This window comes from Oncorhynchus mykiss, unplaced genomic scaffold, assembly GCF_013265735.2.
Source record: "Oncorhynchus mykiss isolate Arlee unplaced genomic scaffold, USDA_OmykA_1.1 un_scaffold_130, whole genome shotgun sequence".
Classification (NCBI taxonomy): domain Eukaryota; kingdom Metazoa; phylum Chordata; class Actinopteri; order Salmoniformes; family Salmonidae; genus Oncorhynchus; species Oncorhynchus mykiss.
In genome coordinates this window covers 959,854-979,636 of record NW_023493663.1, presented here as the reverse complement: position 1 = coordinate 979,636, position 19,783 = coordinate 959,854, and the positions used below count along the sequence as shown (strand labels likewise).

Genomic DNA, 19,783 nt, shown 5'->3' with positions numbered 1-19,783 from the left:
ACCTATAAACAGAAACGTGGCTAACCTATAAACAGATACGTGGCTAACCTATAAACAGAAACGTGGCTAGGCTAACAGAAACGTGGCTAACAGAAATGTGGCTAACCTACAAGAAATGTGGCTAACCTAACAGAAACGTGGCTAACCTAACAGAAACGTGGCTAACCTAACAGAAACGTGGCTAACCAAACAGAAACGTGGCTAACAGAAACGTGGCTAACAGAACGTGGCTAACAGAACGTGGCTAACAAAACGTGGCTAACAGAAACGTGGCTAACCAAACAGAAACATGGTTAACCAAACAGAAACGTGGCTAACCTAACAGAAGCGTGGCTAACAGAAACGTGGCTAACCAAACAGAAACGTGGCTAACCAAACAGAAACGTGGCTAACCTAACAGAAACGTGGCTAACCAAACAGAAACGTGGCTAACCAAACAGAAACGTGGCTAACCTAACAGAAACGTGGCTAACCAAACAGAAGCGTGGCTAACAGAAGCGTGGCTAACCAAACAGAAGCGTGGCTAACAGAATCGTGGCTAACAGAAGCGTGGCTAACCAAACAGAAACGTGGCTAACCAAACAGAAACGTGGCTAACCGAAACAGAAACGTGGCTAACCGAAACAGAAACGTGGCTAACCGAAACAGAAACGTGGCTAACCGAAACAGAATCGTGGCTAACCGAAACAGAATCGTGGCTAACCTAACAGAAACGTGGCTAACAAAGCATAAACGTGGCTAACGTAACAGAAACGTGGCTAACCTAACAGAAACGTGGCTAACCAAACAGAAACGTGGCTAACCAAACAGAAACGTGGCTAACCAAACAGAAACATGGCTAACCAAACAGAAACGTGGCTAACCGAAACAGAAGCGTGGCTAACCGAAACAGAAACGTGGCTAACCGAAACAGAAACGTGGCTAACCTAACAGAAACGTGGCTAACAGAAACGTGGCTAACAGAAACAGAAGCGTGACTACCTAACAGAAACGTGGCTAACAGAAACGTGGCTAACAGAAACAGAAACGTGGCTACCTAACAGAAACGTGGCTAACCTATAAACAGAAACGTGGCTAACCTATAAACAGAAACGTGGCTAACCTATAAACAGAAACGTGGCTAACCTATAAACAGAAACGTGGCTAACCTATAAACAGAAACGTGGCTAACCTATAAACAGAAACGTGGCTAACCTATAAACAGAAACGTGGCTAACCTATAAACAGATACGTGGCTAACCTATAAACAGAAACGTGGCTAGGCTAACAGAAACAATGCTAACAGAAACGTGGCTAACAGAACGTGGCTAACAGAACGTGGCTAACAGAAACGTGGCTAACAGAAACGTGGCTAACAGAAACGTGGCTAACCAAACAGAAACATGGTTAACCAAACAGAAACGTGGCTAACATAACAGAAGCGTGGCTAACAGAAACGTGGCTAACCAAACAGAAACGTGGCTAACCTAACATAAACGTGGCTAACCTAACAGAAACGTGGCTAACCAAACAGAAACGTGGCTAACCTAACAGAAACGTGGCTAACCAAACAGAAGCGTGGCTAACAGAAGCGTGGCTAACAGAAGCGTGGCTAACCAAACAGAAGCGTGGCTAACCAAACAGAAGCGTGGCTAACCAAACAGAAGCGTGGCTAACCAAACAGAAGCGTGGCTAACCAAACAGAAGCGTGGCTAACCTAACAGAAACGTGGCTAACCTAACAGAAACGTGGCTAACAGAAACGTGGCTAACCTAACAGAAACGTGGCTAACTTAACAGAAACGTGGCTAACAGAAACGTGGCTAACCAAACAGAAACGTGGCTAACCTAACAGAAACGTGGCTAACCAAACAGAAACGTGGCTAACCTATAAACAGAAACATGGCTAACCTATAAACAGAAACGTGGCTAACCTATAAACAGAAACGTGGCTAACCTATAAACAGAAACGTGGCTAACCTATAAACAGAAACGTGGCTAACCTATAAACAGATACGTGGCTAACCTATAAACAGAAACGTGGCTAGGCTAACAGAAACGTGGCTAACCAAACAGAAACGTGGCTAACCAAACAGAAACGTGGCTAACCGAAACAGAAACGTGGCTAACCGAAACAGAAGCGTGGCTAACCGAAACAGAAACGTGGCTAACCGAAACAGAAACGTGGCTAACCTAACAGAAACGTGGCTAACAGAAACGTGGCTAACAGAAACAGAAACGTGGCTACCTAACAGAAACGTGGCTAACAGAAACGTGGCTAACAGAAACAGAAACGTGGCTACCTAACAGAAACGTGGCTAACCTAACAGAAACGTGGCTAACCTAACAGAAACGTGGCTAACCTATAAACAGAAAAGTGGCTAACCTATAAACAGAAACGTGGCTAACCTATAAACAGAAACGTGGCTAACCTATAAACAGAAACGTGGCTAACCTATAAACAGAAACGTGGCTAACCTATAAACAGATACGTGGCTAACCTATAAACAGAAACGTGGCTAGGCTAACAGAAACGTGGCTAACAGAAACGTGGCTAACAGAACGTGGCTAACAGAACGTGGCTAACAGAACGTGGCTAACAGAAACGTGGCTAACAGAAACGTGGCTAACCAAACAGAAACATGGTTAACCAAACAGAAACGTGGCTAACCTAACAGAAGCGTGGCTAACAGAAACGTGGCTAACCAAACAGAAACGTGGCTAACCTAACAGAAACGTGGCTAACCAAACAGAAACGTGGCTAACCAAACAGAAACGTGGCTAACCTAACAGAAGCGTGGCTAACAGAAGCGTGGCTAACCAAACAGAAGCGTGGCTAACCAAACAGAAGCGTGGCTAACCAAACAGAAGCGTGGCTAACCAAACAGAAGCGTGGCTAACCAAACAGAAGCGTGGCTAACCAAACAGAAGCGTGGCTAACCAAACAGAAGCGTGGCTAACCAAACAGAAGCGTGGCTAACCAAACAGAAACGTGGCTAACCGAAACAGAAACGTGGCTAACAGAAACAGAAACGTGGCTAACCGAAACAGAAACGTGGCTAACCGAAACAGAAACGTGGCTAACCGAAACAGAATCGTGGCTAACCTAACAGAAACGTGGCTAACAAAGCATAAACGTGGCTAACAGAAACGTGGCTAACCTAACAGAAACGTGGCTAACCTAACAGAAACGTGGCTAACAGAAACGTGGCTAACCTAACAGAAACGTGGCTAACAGAAACGTGGCTAACCAAACAGAAACGTGGCTAACCTAACAGAAACGTGGCTAACCAAACAGAAACGTGGCTAACCAAACAGAAACGTGGCTAACCAAACAGAAACGTGGCTAACCGAAACAGAAACGTGGCTAACCGAAACAGAAACGTGGCTAACAGAAACAGAAACGTGGCTAACCTAACAGAAACGTGGCTAACAGAAACGTGGCTAACAGAAACAGAAACGTGGCTACCTAACAGAAACGTGGCTAACTGAAACAGAAACGTGGTTAACCGAAACAGAAACGTGGCTAACAGAAACAGAAACGTGGCTAACCTAACAGAAACGTGGCTAACCTAACAGAAACGTGGCTAACAGAAACGTGGCTAACAGAAACAGAAACGTGGCTAACCTAACAGAAACGTGGCTAACCTAACAGAAACGTGGCTAACCAAACAGAAGCGTGGCTAACAGAACGTGGCTAACAGAACGTGGCTAACCTAACAGAAACGTGGCTAACCTAACAGAAACGTGGCTAACCAAACAGAAACGTGGCTAACAGAAACGTGGCTAACAGAAACGTGGCTAACAGAAACGTGGCTAACCTAACAGAAACGTGGCTAACCTAAATGAAAGGTGGCTAACCTAACAGAAACGTGGCTAACCAAACAGAAACGTGGCTAACCAAACAGAAACGTGGCTAACCTAACAGAAACGTGGCTAACCAAACAGAAACGTGGCTAACCTAACAGAAACGTGGCTAACCAAACAGAAGCGTGGCTAACAGAAGCGTGGCTAACAGAAGCGTGGCTAACCAAACAGAAGCGTTGCTAACCAAACAGAAACGTGGCTAACCAAACAGAAACGTGGCTAACCAAACAGAAACGTGGCTAACCGAAACAGAAACGTGGCTAACCGAAAAAGAAACGTGGCTAACCGAAACAGAAACGTGGCTAACCGAAACAGAAACGTGGCTAACCGAAACAGAAACGTGGCTAACCGAAACAGAAACGTGGCTAACCGAAACAGAAACGTGGCTAACCGAAACAGAATCGTGGCTAACCTAACAGAAACGTGGCTAACAAAGCATAAACGTGGCTAACAGAAACGTGGCTAACCTAACAGAAACGTGGCTAACCTAACAGAAACGTGGCTAACAGAAACGTGGCTAACCAAACAGAAACGTGGCTAACCAAACAGAAAGTGCCACTGACACGGCCTGCAACGAAAACATGCGGTCTCTCCTTCACTGCAGCCGAGGTGAGTAAGACATTTAAACGTGTTAACCCTCGCAAGGCTGCAGGCCCAGATGGCATCCCCAGCCGCGCCCTCAGAACATGCGCAGACCAGCTGGCCGGTGTGTTTACGGACATATTCAATCAATCCCTATACCAGTCTGCTGTTCCCACATGCTTCAAGAGGGCCACCATTGTTCCTGTTCCCAAGAAAGCTAAGGTAACTGAGCTAAATGACTACCGCCCCTAGCACTCACATCCGTCATCATGAAGTGCTTTGAGAGACTAGTCAAGGACCATATCACCTCCACCCTACCTGACACCCTAGACCCACTCCAATTTGCTTACCGCCCAAATAGGTCCACAGACGATGCAATCTCAACCACACTGCACACTGCCCTAACCCATCTGGACAAGAGGAATACCTATGTGAGAATGCTGTTCATTGACTACAGCTCAGCATTCAACACCATAGTACCCTCCAAGCTCGTCATCAAGCTCGAGACCCTGGGTCTCGACCCCGCCCTGTGCAACTGGGTACTGGACTTCCTGACGGGCCGCCCCCAGGTGGTGAGGGTAGGCAACAACATCTCCTCCCCGCTGATCCTCAACACTGGGGCCCCACAAGGTTGCGTTCTGAGCCCTCTCCTGTACTCCATGTCCACCCATGACTGCGTGGCCACGCACGCCTCCAACTCAATCATCAAGTTTGCGGACGACACAACAGTGGTAGGCTTGATTACCAACAACGATGAGACGGCCTACAGGGAGGAGGTGAGGGCCCTCGGAGTGTGGTGTCAGGAAAACAACCTCACACTCAACGTCAACAAAACTAAGGAGATGATTGTGGACTTCAGGAAACAGCAGAGGGAACACCCCCCTATCCACATCGATGGAACAGTAGTGGAGAGGGTAGCAAGTTTTAAGTTCCTCGGCATACACATCACAGACAAACTGAATTGGTCCACTCACACAGACAGCATCGTGAAGAAGGCGCAGCAGCGCCTCTTCAACCTCAGGAGGCTGAAGAAATTCGGCTTGTCACCAAAAGCACTCACAAACTTCTACAGATGCACAATCGAGAGCATCCTGGCGGGCTGTATCACCGCCTGGTATGGCAACTGCACCGCCCTCAACCGTAAGGCTCTCCAGAGGGTAGTGAGGTCTGCACAACGCATCACCGGGGGCAAACTACCTGCCCTCCAGGACACCTACACCACCCGATGTCACAGGAAGGCCATAAAGATCATCAAGGACATCAACCACCCGAGCCACTGCCTGTTCACCCCGCTATCATCCAGAAGGCGAGGTCAGTACAGGTGCATCAAAGCTGGGACCGAGAGACTGAAAAACAGCTTCTATCTCAAGGCCATCAGACTGTTAAACAGCCACCACTAACACTGAGTGGCTGCTGCCAACACACTGACACTGACTCAACTCCAGCCACTTTAATAATGGGAATTGATGGGAAATGATGTAAATATATCACTAGCCACTTTAAACAATGCTACCTTATATAAATGTTACTTACCCTACATTATTCATCTCATATGCATACGTATATACTGTACTCTATATCATCGACGGTATCCTTATGTAATACATGTATCACTAGCCACTTTATACTATACTATGCCACTTTGTTTACATACTCATCTCATTTGTACATACTGTACCCGATACCATCTACTGTATCTTGCCTATGCTGCTCTGTACCATCACTCATTCATATATCCTTATGTACATATTCTTTATCCCCTTACACTGTGTACAAGACAGTAGTTTTGGAATTGTTAGTTAGATTACTTGTTATTACTGCATTGTCGGAACTAGAAGCACAAGCATTTCGCTACACTCGCATTAACATCTGCTAACCATGTGTATGTGACAAATAAAATTTGATTTGATTTGATTTGAGAAATGTGGCTAACCAAACAGAAACGTGGCTAACCAAACAGAAACGTGGCTAACCTAACAGAAACGTGGCTAACCTAACAGAAACGCGGCTAACAGAACGTGGCTAACAGAAACATGGCTAACCTAACAGAAACGTGGCTAACCAAACAGAAGCGTGGCTAACAGAACGTGGCTAACAGAACTTGGCTAACCTAACAGAAACTTGGCTAACCTAACAGAAATGTGGCTAACCTAACAGAAACGTGGCTAACCAAACAGAAACGTGGCTAACAGAAACGTGGCTAACAGAAACGTGGCTAACCTAACAGAAACGTGGCTAACCTAAAAGAAAGGTGGCTAACGTAACAGAAATGTGGCTAACCAAACAGAAATGTGGCTAACCAAACAGAAACGTGGCTAACAGAAACGTGGCTAACAGAAACGTGGCTAACAGAAACGTGGCTAACAGAAACGTGGCTAACAGAAACATGGCTAACCTAACAGAAACGTGGCTAACCAAACAGAAACGTGGCTAACCAAACAGAAGCGTGGCTAACCAAACAGAAACGTGGCTAACCAAACAGAAACGTGGCTAACCTAACAGAAACGTGGCTAACCAAACAGTCAGTTCACACAGTTATATACTGATTAAACAGTCAGTTCACACACAGCTATATACTGATTAAACAGTCAGTTCACACACAGCTATATACTGATTAAACAGTCAGTTCACACAGCTATATACTGATTAAACAGTCAGTTCACACACAGCTATATACTGATTAAACAGTCAGTTCACACAGCTATATACTGATTAAACAGTCAGTTCACACACAGCTATATACTGATTAAACAGTCAGTTCACACAGCTATATACTGATTAAACAGTCAGTTCACACAGCTATATACTGATTAAACAGTCAGTTCACACACAGCCATATACTGATTAAACAGTCAGTTCACACAGCTATATACTGATTAAACAGTCAGTTCACACAGCTATATGCTGATTAAACAGTCAGTTCACACAGCTATATACTGATTAAACAGTCAGTTCACACACAGCTATATACTGATTAAACAGTCAGTTCACACAGCTATATACTGATTAAACAGTCAGTTCACACAGCTATATACTGATTAAACAGTCAGTTCACACAGCTATATGCTGATTAAACAGTCAGTTCACACAGCTATATACTGATTAAACAGTCAGTTCACACAGCTATATACTGATTAAACAGTCAGTTCACACAGCTATATACTGATTAAACAGTCAGTTCACACAGCTATATACTGATTAAACAGTCAGTTCACACAGCTATATACTGATTAAACAGTCAGTTCACACAGCTATATACTGATTACACAGTCAGTTCACACAGCTATATACTGATTAAACAGTCAGTTCACACACAGCTATATACTGATTAAACAGTCAGTTCACACAGCTATATACTGATTAAACAGTCAGTTCACACACAGCTATATACTGATTAAACAGTCAGTTCACACACAGCTATATACTGATTAAACAGTCAGTTCACACAGCTATATACTGATTAAACAGTCAGTTCACACACAGCTATATACTGATTAAACAGTCAGTTCACACAGCTATATGCTGATTAAACAGTCAGTTCACACAGCTATATACTGACTCTTCCTCTCCTCTCCTCTCCTCCTCTCCTCTCCCTCTTTCTCTCCTCTCCAGGTGCATCGTTTACCAGGTTCCAGACACTCCGCCTTCAGAAGACCTTCCCCGCCTCGTTAGCCAATCAGCTGATCTCGTATGGCAGTTGTCAGTTCCCTACGCTGGGATTCGTTGTGGAACGTTTCAAATCCATCCAGGCGTTTATACCGGAGACATTCTACAAGATCAGAGGTACACACACACACACACCACACACACACACCACACCACACACACACCACACACACACCACACACACACCACACACACACCACACCACACACACACACCACACCACACCACACACACACCACACCACACACCACACCACACCACACACACACACCACACCACACCACACCACACCACACACACCACACCACACACACACACACCACACCACACCACACCACACCACACACACACCACACACACCACACCACACACACACACCACACCCACACACACACCACACCACACACACACCACACCACACCACACCACACACCACACCACACCACACCACACCACACCACACACCACACCACACCCACACCACACCACACCACACCACACCACACCACAGCACAGCACACCACACCACACCACACACACACACCACACACATACCACACCATACCACACACACACACACCACACCACACACCACACACACACCATACCACACACCACACACACACCACACACCACACCACACACACACACCACACCACACACTTTTTTATATCAAAACAATTGCAGTAATATTTGTGGTTTGTGTGTGTTTGCCAGTCCTCCATGAGGTAGAGGAGGAATCAGTAGAGTTCAGCTGGAAGAGGAACAGACTGTTCAACCACACAGCCTGTCTAGTGATCTACCAGATCTGTATGGAGGTAGGAGGGGTGTCTGTCTGTCTAGTGATCTACCAGATCTGTATGGAGGTAGGAGGGGTGTCTGTCTGTCTGTCTGTCTGTATGGAGGTAGGGGGGGTGTCTGTGTCTGTATGGAGGTAGGAGGGGTGTCTGTCTGTCTGTATGGAGTTAGGAGGGGTGTCTGTCTGTCTAGTGATCTACCAGATCTGTATCGAGGTAGGAGTGGTGTCTGTCTGTCTCTCTGGAGGTAGGAGGGGTGTCTGTCTGTCTGTATGGAGGTAGGAGGGGTGTCTGTCTGTCTGTATGGAGGTAGGAGGGGTGTCTGTCTGTCTCTCTGGAGGTAGGAGGGGTGTCTGTCTGTCTAGTGATCTACCAGATCTGTATGGAGGTAGGAGGGGTGTCTGTCTGTCTGTCTGTATGGAGGTAGGAGGGGTGTCTGTATGTCTGTCTGTCTGTGTGGAGGTAGGAGGGGTCTGTCTGTGATGAGGGGGGTTAGTACTTCATTCTTAGGAGTCTAAGCAGAGTTTTAGCTGGTGTTATTAGCAGCTCGTCTATTTTATACTGAACAACAATATAAACACAACTTGTAAAGTCTTGTTTTCATGAGCTGAAATAAAAGATCCCAGAAATGTTCCATACCCACAGCACCTTGTGCTGGGGGACAATAAAAGGCCACTCAACACAATGCCACAGATTTTGCTGTTGTGAAGCCAGTTGGACGTAATACCAAACTCTCTAAAACAACGTTTAGAGGCGGCTTGTCGTAGAGAAATGAACATTACCAAACTCTCTCAAACGACGTTTAGAGGCGGCTTGTGGTAGAGAAATGAACATGACCAAACTCTGTAAAACGACGTTGAGAGGCGGCTTGTGGTAGAGAAATTAACATTAAACAGCTCTGGGGGACATTCCTACAGTCAGAATGTCAGTTACACGCTCCCTCACAACTTGCAGCCCATGTGTCAGCTGAAGTTGACAGATTTTTGATGGGGATTTTGGAATATGTTACCGACTCTATTAAATACTAATCTTAACTGTTACGGTGATGATGATGTAATGACCTGAATTCCTAGGATCCCATAGCAACCGTCACCTCGGTAACCAGTAAACCCAAAAGCAAGTGGAGGCCTCTGCCCCTGGACACAGTGGTGAGGACACTAGCCATATATATACACACTGACACACACTCACATCTGTCTATTGACCAATGGTCTGCCTGTGTTGTTGTCTGGTCCAATAGGAAATGGAGAAGCTGGTTTCCAGGAAGTTGAGAATCGGCGCCAAAGAGACCATGAAAATCGCTGAGAAACTATACACACAGGGGTAAGGGTTTCCCCTAGTCCCTACTCCTTAAACCCTAGTCCTACTCCCTAAACCTTAGACCCTACTCCCTAAACCATAGTCCCTACCTAGTCCCTACTCCCTAAACCTTAAACCCTACTCCCTAAACCCAAGTCCCTACTCCCTAAACCTTAGACCCTAAACCTTAGACCCTACTCGCTAAACCTTAGACCCTACTCCCTAAACCTTAGACACTAAACCCTAGTCCCTACTCCCTAAATCTTAGACCCTAAACCCTACTCACTAAACCTTAAACCTTAGACCCTAAACCCTAGTCCCTTCTCCCTAAACCTTAGACCCTAAACCCTACTCTTTAAACCTTAGACCCTAAACCCTAGTCCCTACTCCCTAAACCTTAGACCCTATTCCCTAAACCTTAGACCCTAAACCCTGGTCCCTACTCCCTAAACCTGAGACCCTAAACCCTACTCCCTAAACCTTAGACCCTAAACCCTAGTCCCTTCTCCCTAAACCTTAGACCCTAAACCCTACTCTTTAAACCTTAGACCCTAAACCCTACTCCCTACTCCCTAAACCTTAGACCCTAAACCCTAGTCCCTAAACCCTAGACCCTAAACCTTAGACCCTAGTCCCTACTCCCTAAACCGTAAATCTTAAACCCTAGTCCCTACTCCCTAAACCCTAGTCCCTAGTCCCTAGTCCCTAAACCCTAGTCCATACTCCCTAAACCCTAGACCCTAAACCCTAGTCCCTACTCCCTAAACCTTAGACCCTAGTCCCTACTCCCTAAACCCTAGTCCCTACTCCCTAGTCCCTACTCCCTAAATCTTAGACCCTAAACCCTAGTCCCTTCTCCCTAAACCTTAGACCCTAAACCCTACTCTTTAAACCTTAGACCCTAAACCCTACTCCCTACTCCCTAAACATTAGACCCTAAACCCTAGTCCCTACCCCCTAAACCTTAGACCCTAGTCCCTACTCCCTAAACCCTAGACCCTAAACCTTAGACCCTAGTATCTACTCCCTAAACCGTAAACCTTAAACCCTAGTCCCTAAACCCTAGTCCCTACTCCCTAAACCCAAGACCCTAAACCCTAGACCCTAAACCCTAGTCCCTACTCCCTAAACCTTAGACACTAAACCCTAGTCCCTACTCCCTAAACCCTAAACCCTAGTCCCTACTCCCTAAACCTTTGACCCTAAACCCTAGTCCCTACTCAATAAATCTTAGACCCTACTCCCTAAACCTTAGACCCTAAACCCTATGCCCTACTCCCTAAACCTTAAACCCTAGTCCCTAAACCCTAGTCCCTACTCCCTAAACCCTAGTCCCTACTCCCTAAACCCTAGTCCATACTCCCTAGACCCTAAACCCAAGACCCTAAACCCTAGACCCTAAACCCTAGTCCCTACTCCCTAAACCTTAGACCCTAAACCCTAGTCCCTACTCCCTAAACCCTAAACCCTAGTCCCTACTCCCTAAACCTTTGACCCTAAACCCTAGTCCCTACTCAATAAATCTTAGACCCTACTCCCTAAACCTTAGACCCTAAACCCTAGTCCCTACCCCCTAAACCTTAGATCCTAGTCCCTACTCCCTAAACCCTAGACCCTAAACCTTAGACCCTAGTATCTACTCCCTAAACCGTAAACCTTAAACCCTAGTCCCTAAACCCTAGTCCCTACTCCCTAAACCCAAGACCCTAGACCCTAGACCCTAGACCCTAGACCCTAAACCCTAGTCCCTACTCCCTAAACCTTAGACCCTAAACCCTAGTCCCTACTCCCTAAACCCTAGTCCCTACTCCTTAAACCTTTGACCCTAAACCCTAGTCCCTACTCAATAAATCTTAGACCCTACTCCCTAAACCTTAGACCCTAAACCCTATGCCCTACTCCCTAAACCCTAGTCCATACTCCCTAAACCCTAGTCCATACTCCCTAGACCCTAAACCCAAGACCCTAAACCCTAGACCCTAAACCCTAGTCCCTACTCCCTAAACCCTAGTCCCTACTCAATAAATCTTAGACCCTAGGTCTGGAGGACGTTAGTGTCGCAGGTCTGGAGGACGTTAGTGTCGCAGGTCTGGAGGACGTTAGTGTCGCAGGTCTGGAGGACGTTAGTGGAGGACGTTAGTGTCGCAGGTCTGGAGGACGTTAGTGTCGCAGGTCTGGAGGACGTTAGTGTCGCAGGTCTGGAGGACGTTAGTGTCGCAGGTCTGGAGGACGTTAGTGTCGCAGGTCTGGAGGATGTTAGTGTCGCAGGTCTGGAGGACGTTAGTGTCGCAGTTCTGGAGGACGTTAGTGGAGGATGTTAGTGTCGCAGGTCTGGAGGATGTTAGTGTCGCAGGTCTGGAGGACGTTAGTGTCGCAGGTCTGGAGGACGTTAGTGTCGCAGGTCTGGAGGACGTTAGTGGAGGACGTTAGTGTCGCAGGTCTGGAGGAAGTTAGTGTCGCAGGTCTGGAGGACGTTAGTGTCGCAGGTCTGGAGGACGTTAGTGTCGCAGGTCTGGAGGACGTTAGTGGAGGACGTTAGTGTCGCAGGTCTGGAGGACGTTAGTGTCGCAGGTCTGGAGGACGTTAGTGTCGCAGGTCTGGAGGACGTTAGTGTCGCAGGTCTGGAGGACGTTAGTGGAGGACGTTAGTGTCGCAGGTCTGGAGGACGTTAGTGTCGCAGGTCTGGAGGACGTTAGTGTCGCAGGTCTGGAGGACGTTAGTGGAGGACGTTAGTGTCGCAGGTCTGGAGGACGTTAGTGTCGCAGGTCTGGAGGACGTTAGTGTCGCAGGTCTGGAGGACGTTAGTGTCGCAGGTCTGGAGGACGTTAGTGTCGCAGGTCTGGAGGACGTTAGTGTCGCAGTTCTGGAGGACGTTAGTGGAGGACGTTAGTGTCGCAGGTCTGGAGGATGTTAGTGTCGCAGGTCTGGAGGACGTTAGTGTCGCAGGTCTGGAGGACGTTAGTGGAGGACGTTAGTGTCGCAGGTCTGGAGGATGTTAGTGTCGCAGGTCTGGAGGATGTTAGTGTCGCAGGTCTGGAGGATGTTAGTGTCGCAGGTCTGGAGTTAGTGTCGCAGGTCTGGAGGATGTTAGTGTTGCAGGTCTGGAGGACGTTAGTGTCGCAGGTCTGGAGGACGTTAGTGTCGCAGGTCTGGAGGATGTTAGTGTCGCAGGTCTGGAGGATGTTAGTGTCGCAGGTCTGGAGGACGTTAGTGTCGCAGGTCTGGAGGATGTTAGTGTCGCAGGTCTGGAGGACGTTAGTGTCGCAGGTCTGGAGGACGTTAGTGGAGGATAGTGCATTTGAATGGGAGAGCTGGCATTCAGCGCTGGTACTCTGGTAAGCTACTGCCACTTGGTCAGTTCCCCAGGCTTTTAATCATCTTTCTGTTAACCAGTTCCCCAGGCTTTTAATCATCTTTCTGTTAACCAGGCCCCCAGGCTTTTGGGAACTAGGAGAGTGAAACCTGGGTGTCCCAGGATGCCTGTGAAGGCCCCTCTCATCAGTTGTTGAGGTGTGTGATAATATTTTAATCTCTGTGTGTTTAGGTTAATCAGTTATCCGCGTACAGAGACCAACCTGTTTCCTAAGGACCTGGCCCTGGGCCCCTTGGTGGAGCATCAGACACACAGCCCCTCCTGGGGGGCCTTCGCTAGGGGGGTGATGGAGCAGCCAGGGGGACCCAACCCACGGCAGGGCACCAAGACAGATCAGGCTCATCCCCCTATACACCCCATCAAGTACACCAACACACTACAGGTATATATATATACACCAAGTACACCAACACACTAGAGGTATATATATATATACACCAAGTACACCAACACACTACAGGTATATATATATATATATATATATATATATATATACACACCAAGTACACCAACACACTACAGGTATATATATATATATATACACCAAGTACACCAACACACTACAGGTATATATATATATATACACCAAGTACACCAACACACTACAGGTATATATATATATACACACCAAGTACACCAACACACTACAGGTATATATATATACACACCAAGTACACCAACACACTACAGGTATATATATATACACCAAGTACACCAACACACTACAGGTATATATATATATATACACCAAGTACACCAACACACTACAGGTATATATATATATATACACCAAGTACACCAACACACTACAGGTATATATACACACACCAAGTACACCAACACACTACAGGTATATATATATATATACACCAAGTACACCAACACACTACAGGTATATATATATATACACACCAAGTACACCAACACACTACAGGTATATATATATACACCAAGTACACCAACACACTACAGGTATATATATACACCAAGTACACCAACACACTACAGGTATATATATATATATCAAGTACACCAACACACTACAGGTATATATATATATATATATACACCAAGTACACCAACACACTACAGGTATACAGTACACCTTAGCCAAATACATTTAAACTCAGTTTTTCACAATTCCTGACCATGTGGTCCCATGGTCCCATGGTGTGTATTGTTATGTGGTCCCATGGTCCCATGGTGTGTATTGTTATGTGGTCCCATGGTGTGTATTGTTATGTGGTCCCATGGTGTGTATTGTTATGTGTTCCCATGGTGTGTATTGTTATGTGGTCCCATGGTCCCATGGTGTGTATTGTTATGTGGTCCCATGGTGTGTATTGTTATGTGTTCCCATGGTGTGTATTGTTATGTGGTCCCATGGTGTGTATTGTTATGTGGTCCCATGGTGTGTATTGTTATGTGGTCCCATGGTGTGTATTGTTATGTGGTCCCATGGTGTGTATTGTTATGTGGTCCCATGGTGTGTATTGTTATGTGGTCCCATGGTGTGTATTGTTATGTGGTCCCATGGTCCCATGGTGTGTATTGTTATGTGGTCCCATGGTGTGTATTGTTATGTGGTCCCATGGTGTGTATTGTTATGTGGTCCCATGGTGTGTATTGTTATGTGGTTCCATGGTGTGTATTGTTATGTGGTCCCATGGTGTGTATTGTTATGTGGTCCCATGGTGTGTATTGTTATGTGGTCCCATGGTGTGTATTGTTATGAAGTTCCATGGTGTGTATTGTTATGTGGTCCCATGGTGTGTATTGTTATGTGGTCCCATGGTGTGTATTGTTATGTGGTCCCATGGTGTGTATTGTTATGTGGTCCCATGGTGTGTATTGTTATGTGGTCCCATGGTGTGTATTGTTATGTGGTCCCATGGTTTGTATTGTTATGTGGTCCCATGGTGTGTATTGTTATGTGGTCCCATGGTGTGTATTGTTATGTGGTCCCATGGTGTGTATTGTTATGTGGTCCCATGGTGTGTATTGTTATGTGGTCCCATGGTGTGTATTGTTATGTGGTCCCATGGTCCCATGGTGTGTATTGTTATGTGGTCCCATGGTGTGTATTGTTATGTGGTCCCATGGTGTGTATTGTTATGTGGTCCCATGGTGTGTATTGTTATGTGGTCCCATGGTCCCATGGTGTGTATTGTTATGTGGTCCCATGGTGTGTATTGTTATGTGGTCCCATGGTGTTTATTGTTATGTGGTCCCATGGTGTGTGTTGTTATGTGGTCCCATGGTGTGTATTGTTATGTGGTCCCATGGTGTGTATTGTTATGTGGTCCCATGGTGTGTATTGTTATGTGGTTCCATGGTGTGTATTGTTATGTGGTCCCATGGTGTGTATTGTTATGTGGTCCCATGGTGTGTATTGTTATGTGGTCCCATGGTGTGTATTGTTATGTGGTCCCATGGTGTGTATTGTTATGTGGTCCCATGGTGTGTATTGTTATGTGGTCCCATGGTCCCATGGTGTGTATTGTTATGTGGTCCCATGGTGTGTATTGTTATGTGGTCCCATGGTGTGTATTGTTATGTGGTCCCATGGTGTGTATTGTTATGTGGTCCCATGGTCCCATGGTGTGTATTGTTATGTGGTCCCATGGTCCCATGGTGTGTATTGTTATGTGGTCCCATGGTGTGTATTGTTATGTGGTCCCATGGTGTGTATTGTTATGTGGTCCCATGGTCCCATGGTGTGTATTGTTATGTGGTCCCATGGTGTGTATTGTTATGTGGTCCCATGGTGTGTATTGTTATGTGGTCCCATGGTGTGTATTGTTATGTGGTCCCATGGTCCCATGGTGTGTATTGTTATGTGGTCCCATGGTGTGTATTGTTATGTGGTCCCATGGTGTGTATTGTTATGTGGTCCCATGGTGTGTATTGTTATGTGGTCCCATGGTGTGTATTGTTATGTGGTCCCATGGTGTGTATTGTTATGTGGTCCCATGGTGTGTATTGTTATGTGGTCCCATGGTGTGTATTGTTATGTGGTCCCATGGTGTGTATTGTTATGTGGTCCCATGGTGTGTATTGTTATGTGGTCCCATGGTGTGTATTGTTATGTGGTCCCATGGTGTGTATTGTTATGTGGTCCCATGGTGTGTATTGTTATGTGGTCCCATGGTGTGTATTGTTATGTGGTCCCATGGTGTGTATTGTTATGTGGTGCGAAACGGGGGAACCCAAGAACGGACTCAGAAGAGGAAGCAGGGATGAATGAACCAAAATGTTTATTGTACACAGAGAAATATGGAGTGCAGAACTGGGGTAGCTCATGAAGTCAACTTAGTGTATGTAAACTTCTGACCCACTGGAATTGTGATACAGTAAATTATAAGTGAAATAATCTGTCTGTAAACAATTGTTGGAAAAATGACTTGTGTCAAGCACAAAGTAGATGTCCTAACCGACTTCCCAAAACTATAGTTTGTTAACAAGAAATTTGTGGAGTGGTTGAAAAACGAGTTTTAATGACTCCAACCTAAGTGTATGTAAACTTCTGACTTCAACTGTATCTAGGGACATGGAGACATCGGGACACGGTTCTAGGTCTATATAATCTATATAATCTATATAATATAACATATAATATACTAGTGACTCCAATCTAAGTGGATGTAAAGTTCTGACATCAACTGTATCTACACCAAGTACACCAACCGTGTTCCTGAGTTGACTATCCTGATCTGTAAAACGGTGGTAAGTGGCTAGATCTGAAATGTGTTTTCTGTCTCCAGGGCAACGAGCAGCGTGTGTATGAGTTCATTGTGCGTCACTTCCTGGCGTGCGTATCCCTTGATGCTGTGGGGCAGGAAACGGTGGTCGAGGTGGAAATGGCTCACGAGAGGTTCTCCGCAAACGGCCTCATGATCATCAGGAGGAACTACCTGGACGTGTACCCCTACGACCGCTGGAGCACTAAGGTGGGGGGGGGGGTTCATACCCCTACGACCGCTGGAGCACTAAGTTGGGGGGGGGTTTATACCCCTACGACCGCTGGAGCACTAAGGTGGGGGGGGGTCATTTACCACGAGGGGGGGGGGGGTCATACCCCTACGACCGCTGGAGCACTAAGGTGGGGGGGGTCATTTACCACGAGGGGGGGGGGTCATACCCCTACGACCGCTGGAGCACTAAGGGAGGGGGTCATACCCCTACGACCGCTGGAGCACTAAGGGGGGGGGTCATACCCCTACGACCGCTGGAGCACTAAGGTGGGGGGGGGGTTCATACCCCTACGACCGCTGGAGCACTAAGGTGGGGGGGGTTCATACCCCTACGACTGCTGGAGCACTAAGGTGGGGGGGGTCATTTACCACGAAGGGGGGGGGGGGGTCATACCCCTACGACCGCTGGAGCACTAAGGTGGGGGGGGTTCATACCCCTACGACCGCTGGAGCACTAAGGTGGGGGGTCATTTACCACGAGGGTACCGTTATGAACCCCTGGGGGGGGGGGGGGGGTCATACCCCTACGACCGCTGGAGCACTAAGGTGGGGGGTCATTTACCACGAGGGTACCGTTATGAACCCCTGGGGGGGGGGGGGGGGGTCATACCCCTACGACCGCTGGAGCACTAAGGTGGGGGGGTCATTTACCACTAAGGTGGGGCGGGGGGGGGGGGTCATACCCCTACGACCGCTGGAGCACTAAGGTGGGGTGTCTTTATCATGTTGAATATATGAGGGTCACGTTATGAACCCCTGGGGGGGGGGTCTTTATCATGTTGAATATTTGAGGTTCCCGTTATGAACCCCTGGGGGGGGGGGGGGGGTCTTTATCATGTTGACTATATGAGGATCCCGTTATGAACCCCTGGGGGGGGTCTTTATCATGTTGAATATATGAGGGTCCCGTTATGAACCCCTGGGGGGGTCTTTATCATGTTGAATATATGAGGGTCCCGTTATGAACCCCTGGGGGGGGGGGTCTTTATCATGTTGAATATATGAGGGTCCCGTTATGAACCCCTGGGGGGGGGTCTTTATCATGTTGAATATATGAGGGTCCCGTTATGAACCCCTGGGGGGGGGGTCTTTATGTTGAATATATGAGGGTCCCGATATGAACCCCTGGGGGGGGGGTCTTTATCATGTTGAATATATGAGGGTCCCGTTATGAACCCCTGGGGGGGTCTTTATCATGTTGAATATATGAGGGTCCCGTTATGAACCCCTGGGGGGGGGGTCTTTATCATGTTGAATATATGAGGGTCCCGTTATGAACCCCTGGGGGGGGGTCTTTATCATGTTGAATATATGAGGATCCCGTTATGAACCCCTGGGGGGGGGGTCTTTATCATGTTGAATATATGAGGGTCCCGTTATGAACCCTGGGGGGGGTCTTTATCATGTTGAATATATGAGGGTCCTGTTATGAACCCCTGGGGGGGGGGTCTTTATCATGTTGAATATATGAGGGTCCCGTTATGAACCCCTGGGGGGGGGGGGCTTTATCATGCTGAATATATGAGGGTGTGATTATGAACCCCTGGGGGGGGGTCTTTATCATGCTGAATATATGAGGGTCCCGTTATGAACCCCTGGGGGGGGGGGTCTTTATCATGTTGAATATATGAGGGTCCAGTTATGAACCCCTGGGGGGGTCTTTATCATGTTGAATATATGAGGGTCCTGTTATGAACCCCTGGGGGGGGTCTTTATCATGTTGAATATATGAGGGTCCCGTTATGAACCCCTGGGGGGGGGGGGGTCTTTATCATGCTGAATATATGAGGGTCTCGTTATGAACCCCTGGGGGGGGGTCTTTATCATGTTGAATATATGAGGGTCCCGTTATGAACCCCTGGGGGGGGGGGGGGGTCTTTATCATGTTGAATATATGAGGGTCCCGTTATGAACCCCTGGGGGGGGGGGGTCTTTATCATGTTGAATATATGAGGGTCCCGTTATGAACCCCTGGGGGGGTCTTTATCATGTTGAATATATGAGGGTCTCGTTATGAACCCCGGGGGGGGTCTTTATCATGTTGTATATATGAGGGTTCCGTTATGAACCCCGGGGGGGGGGTCTTTATCATGTTGAATATATGAGGGTCTCGTTATGAACCCCTGGGGGGGTCTTTATCATGTTGAATATATGAGGGTCTCGTTATGAACCCCTGGGGGGGTCTTTATCATGTTGGATATATGAGGGTCTCGTTATGAACCCCGGGGGGGGGGGTCTTTATCATGT

At 47.0% G+C, this 19,783-nt stretch overlaps 1 protein-coding gene across 2 annotated transcripts in view; it reads left to right on the top strand.

The window, feature by feature from the left end:
- Positions 1-19,783, top strand: part of LOC110512919 (DNA topoisomerase 3-alpha) — a 46,106-nt gene that overhangs the window by 4,566 nt on the left and 21,757 nt on the right. For both annotated transcript variants that reach the window (XR_005041769.1, XM_036972286.1), the window contains exons 7-12: positions 8,040-8,210; positions 8,811-8,911; positions 9,964-10,038; positions 10,131-10,213; positions 13,734-13,944; positions 17,327-17,512. Coding sequence is in view for 1 of the 2 variants with exons in the window: in XM_036972286.1 (XP_036828181.1) it covers positions 8,040-8,210; positions 8,811-8,911; positions 9,964-10,038; positions 10,131-10,213; positions 13,734-13,944; positions 17,327-17,512 (827 nt within the window). In the remaining variant the exon portion in view is untranslated. The remainder of the gene's footprint in view (positions 1-8,039; positions 8,211-8,810; positions 8,912-9,963; positions 10,039-10,130; positions 10,214-13,733; positions 13,945-17,326; positions 17,513-19,783) is intronic.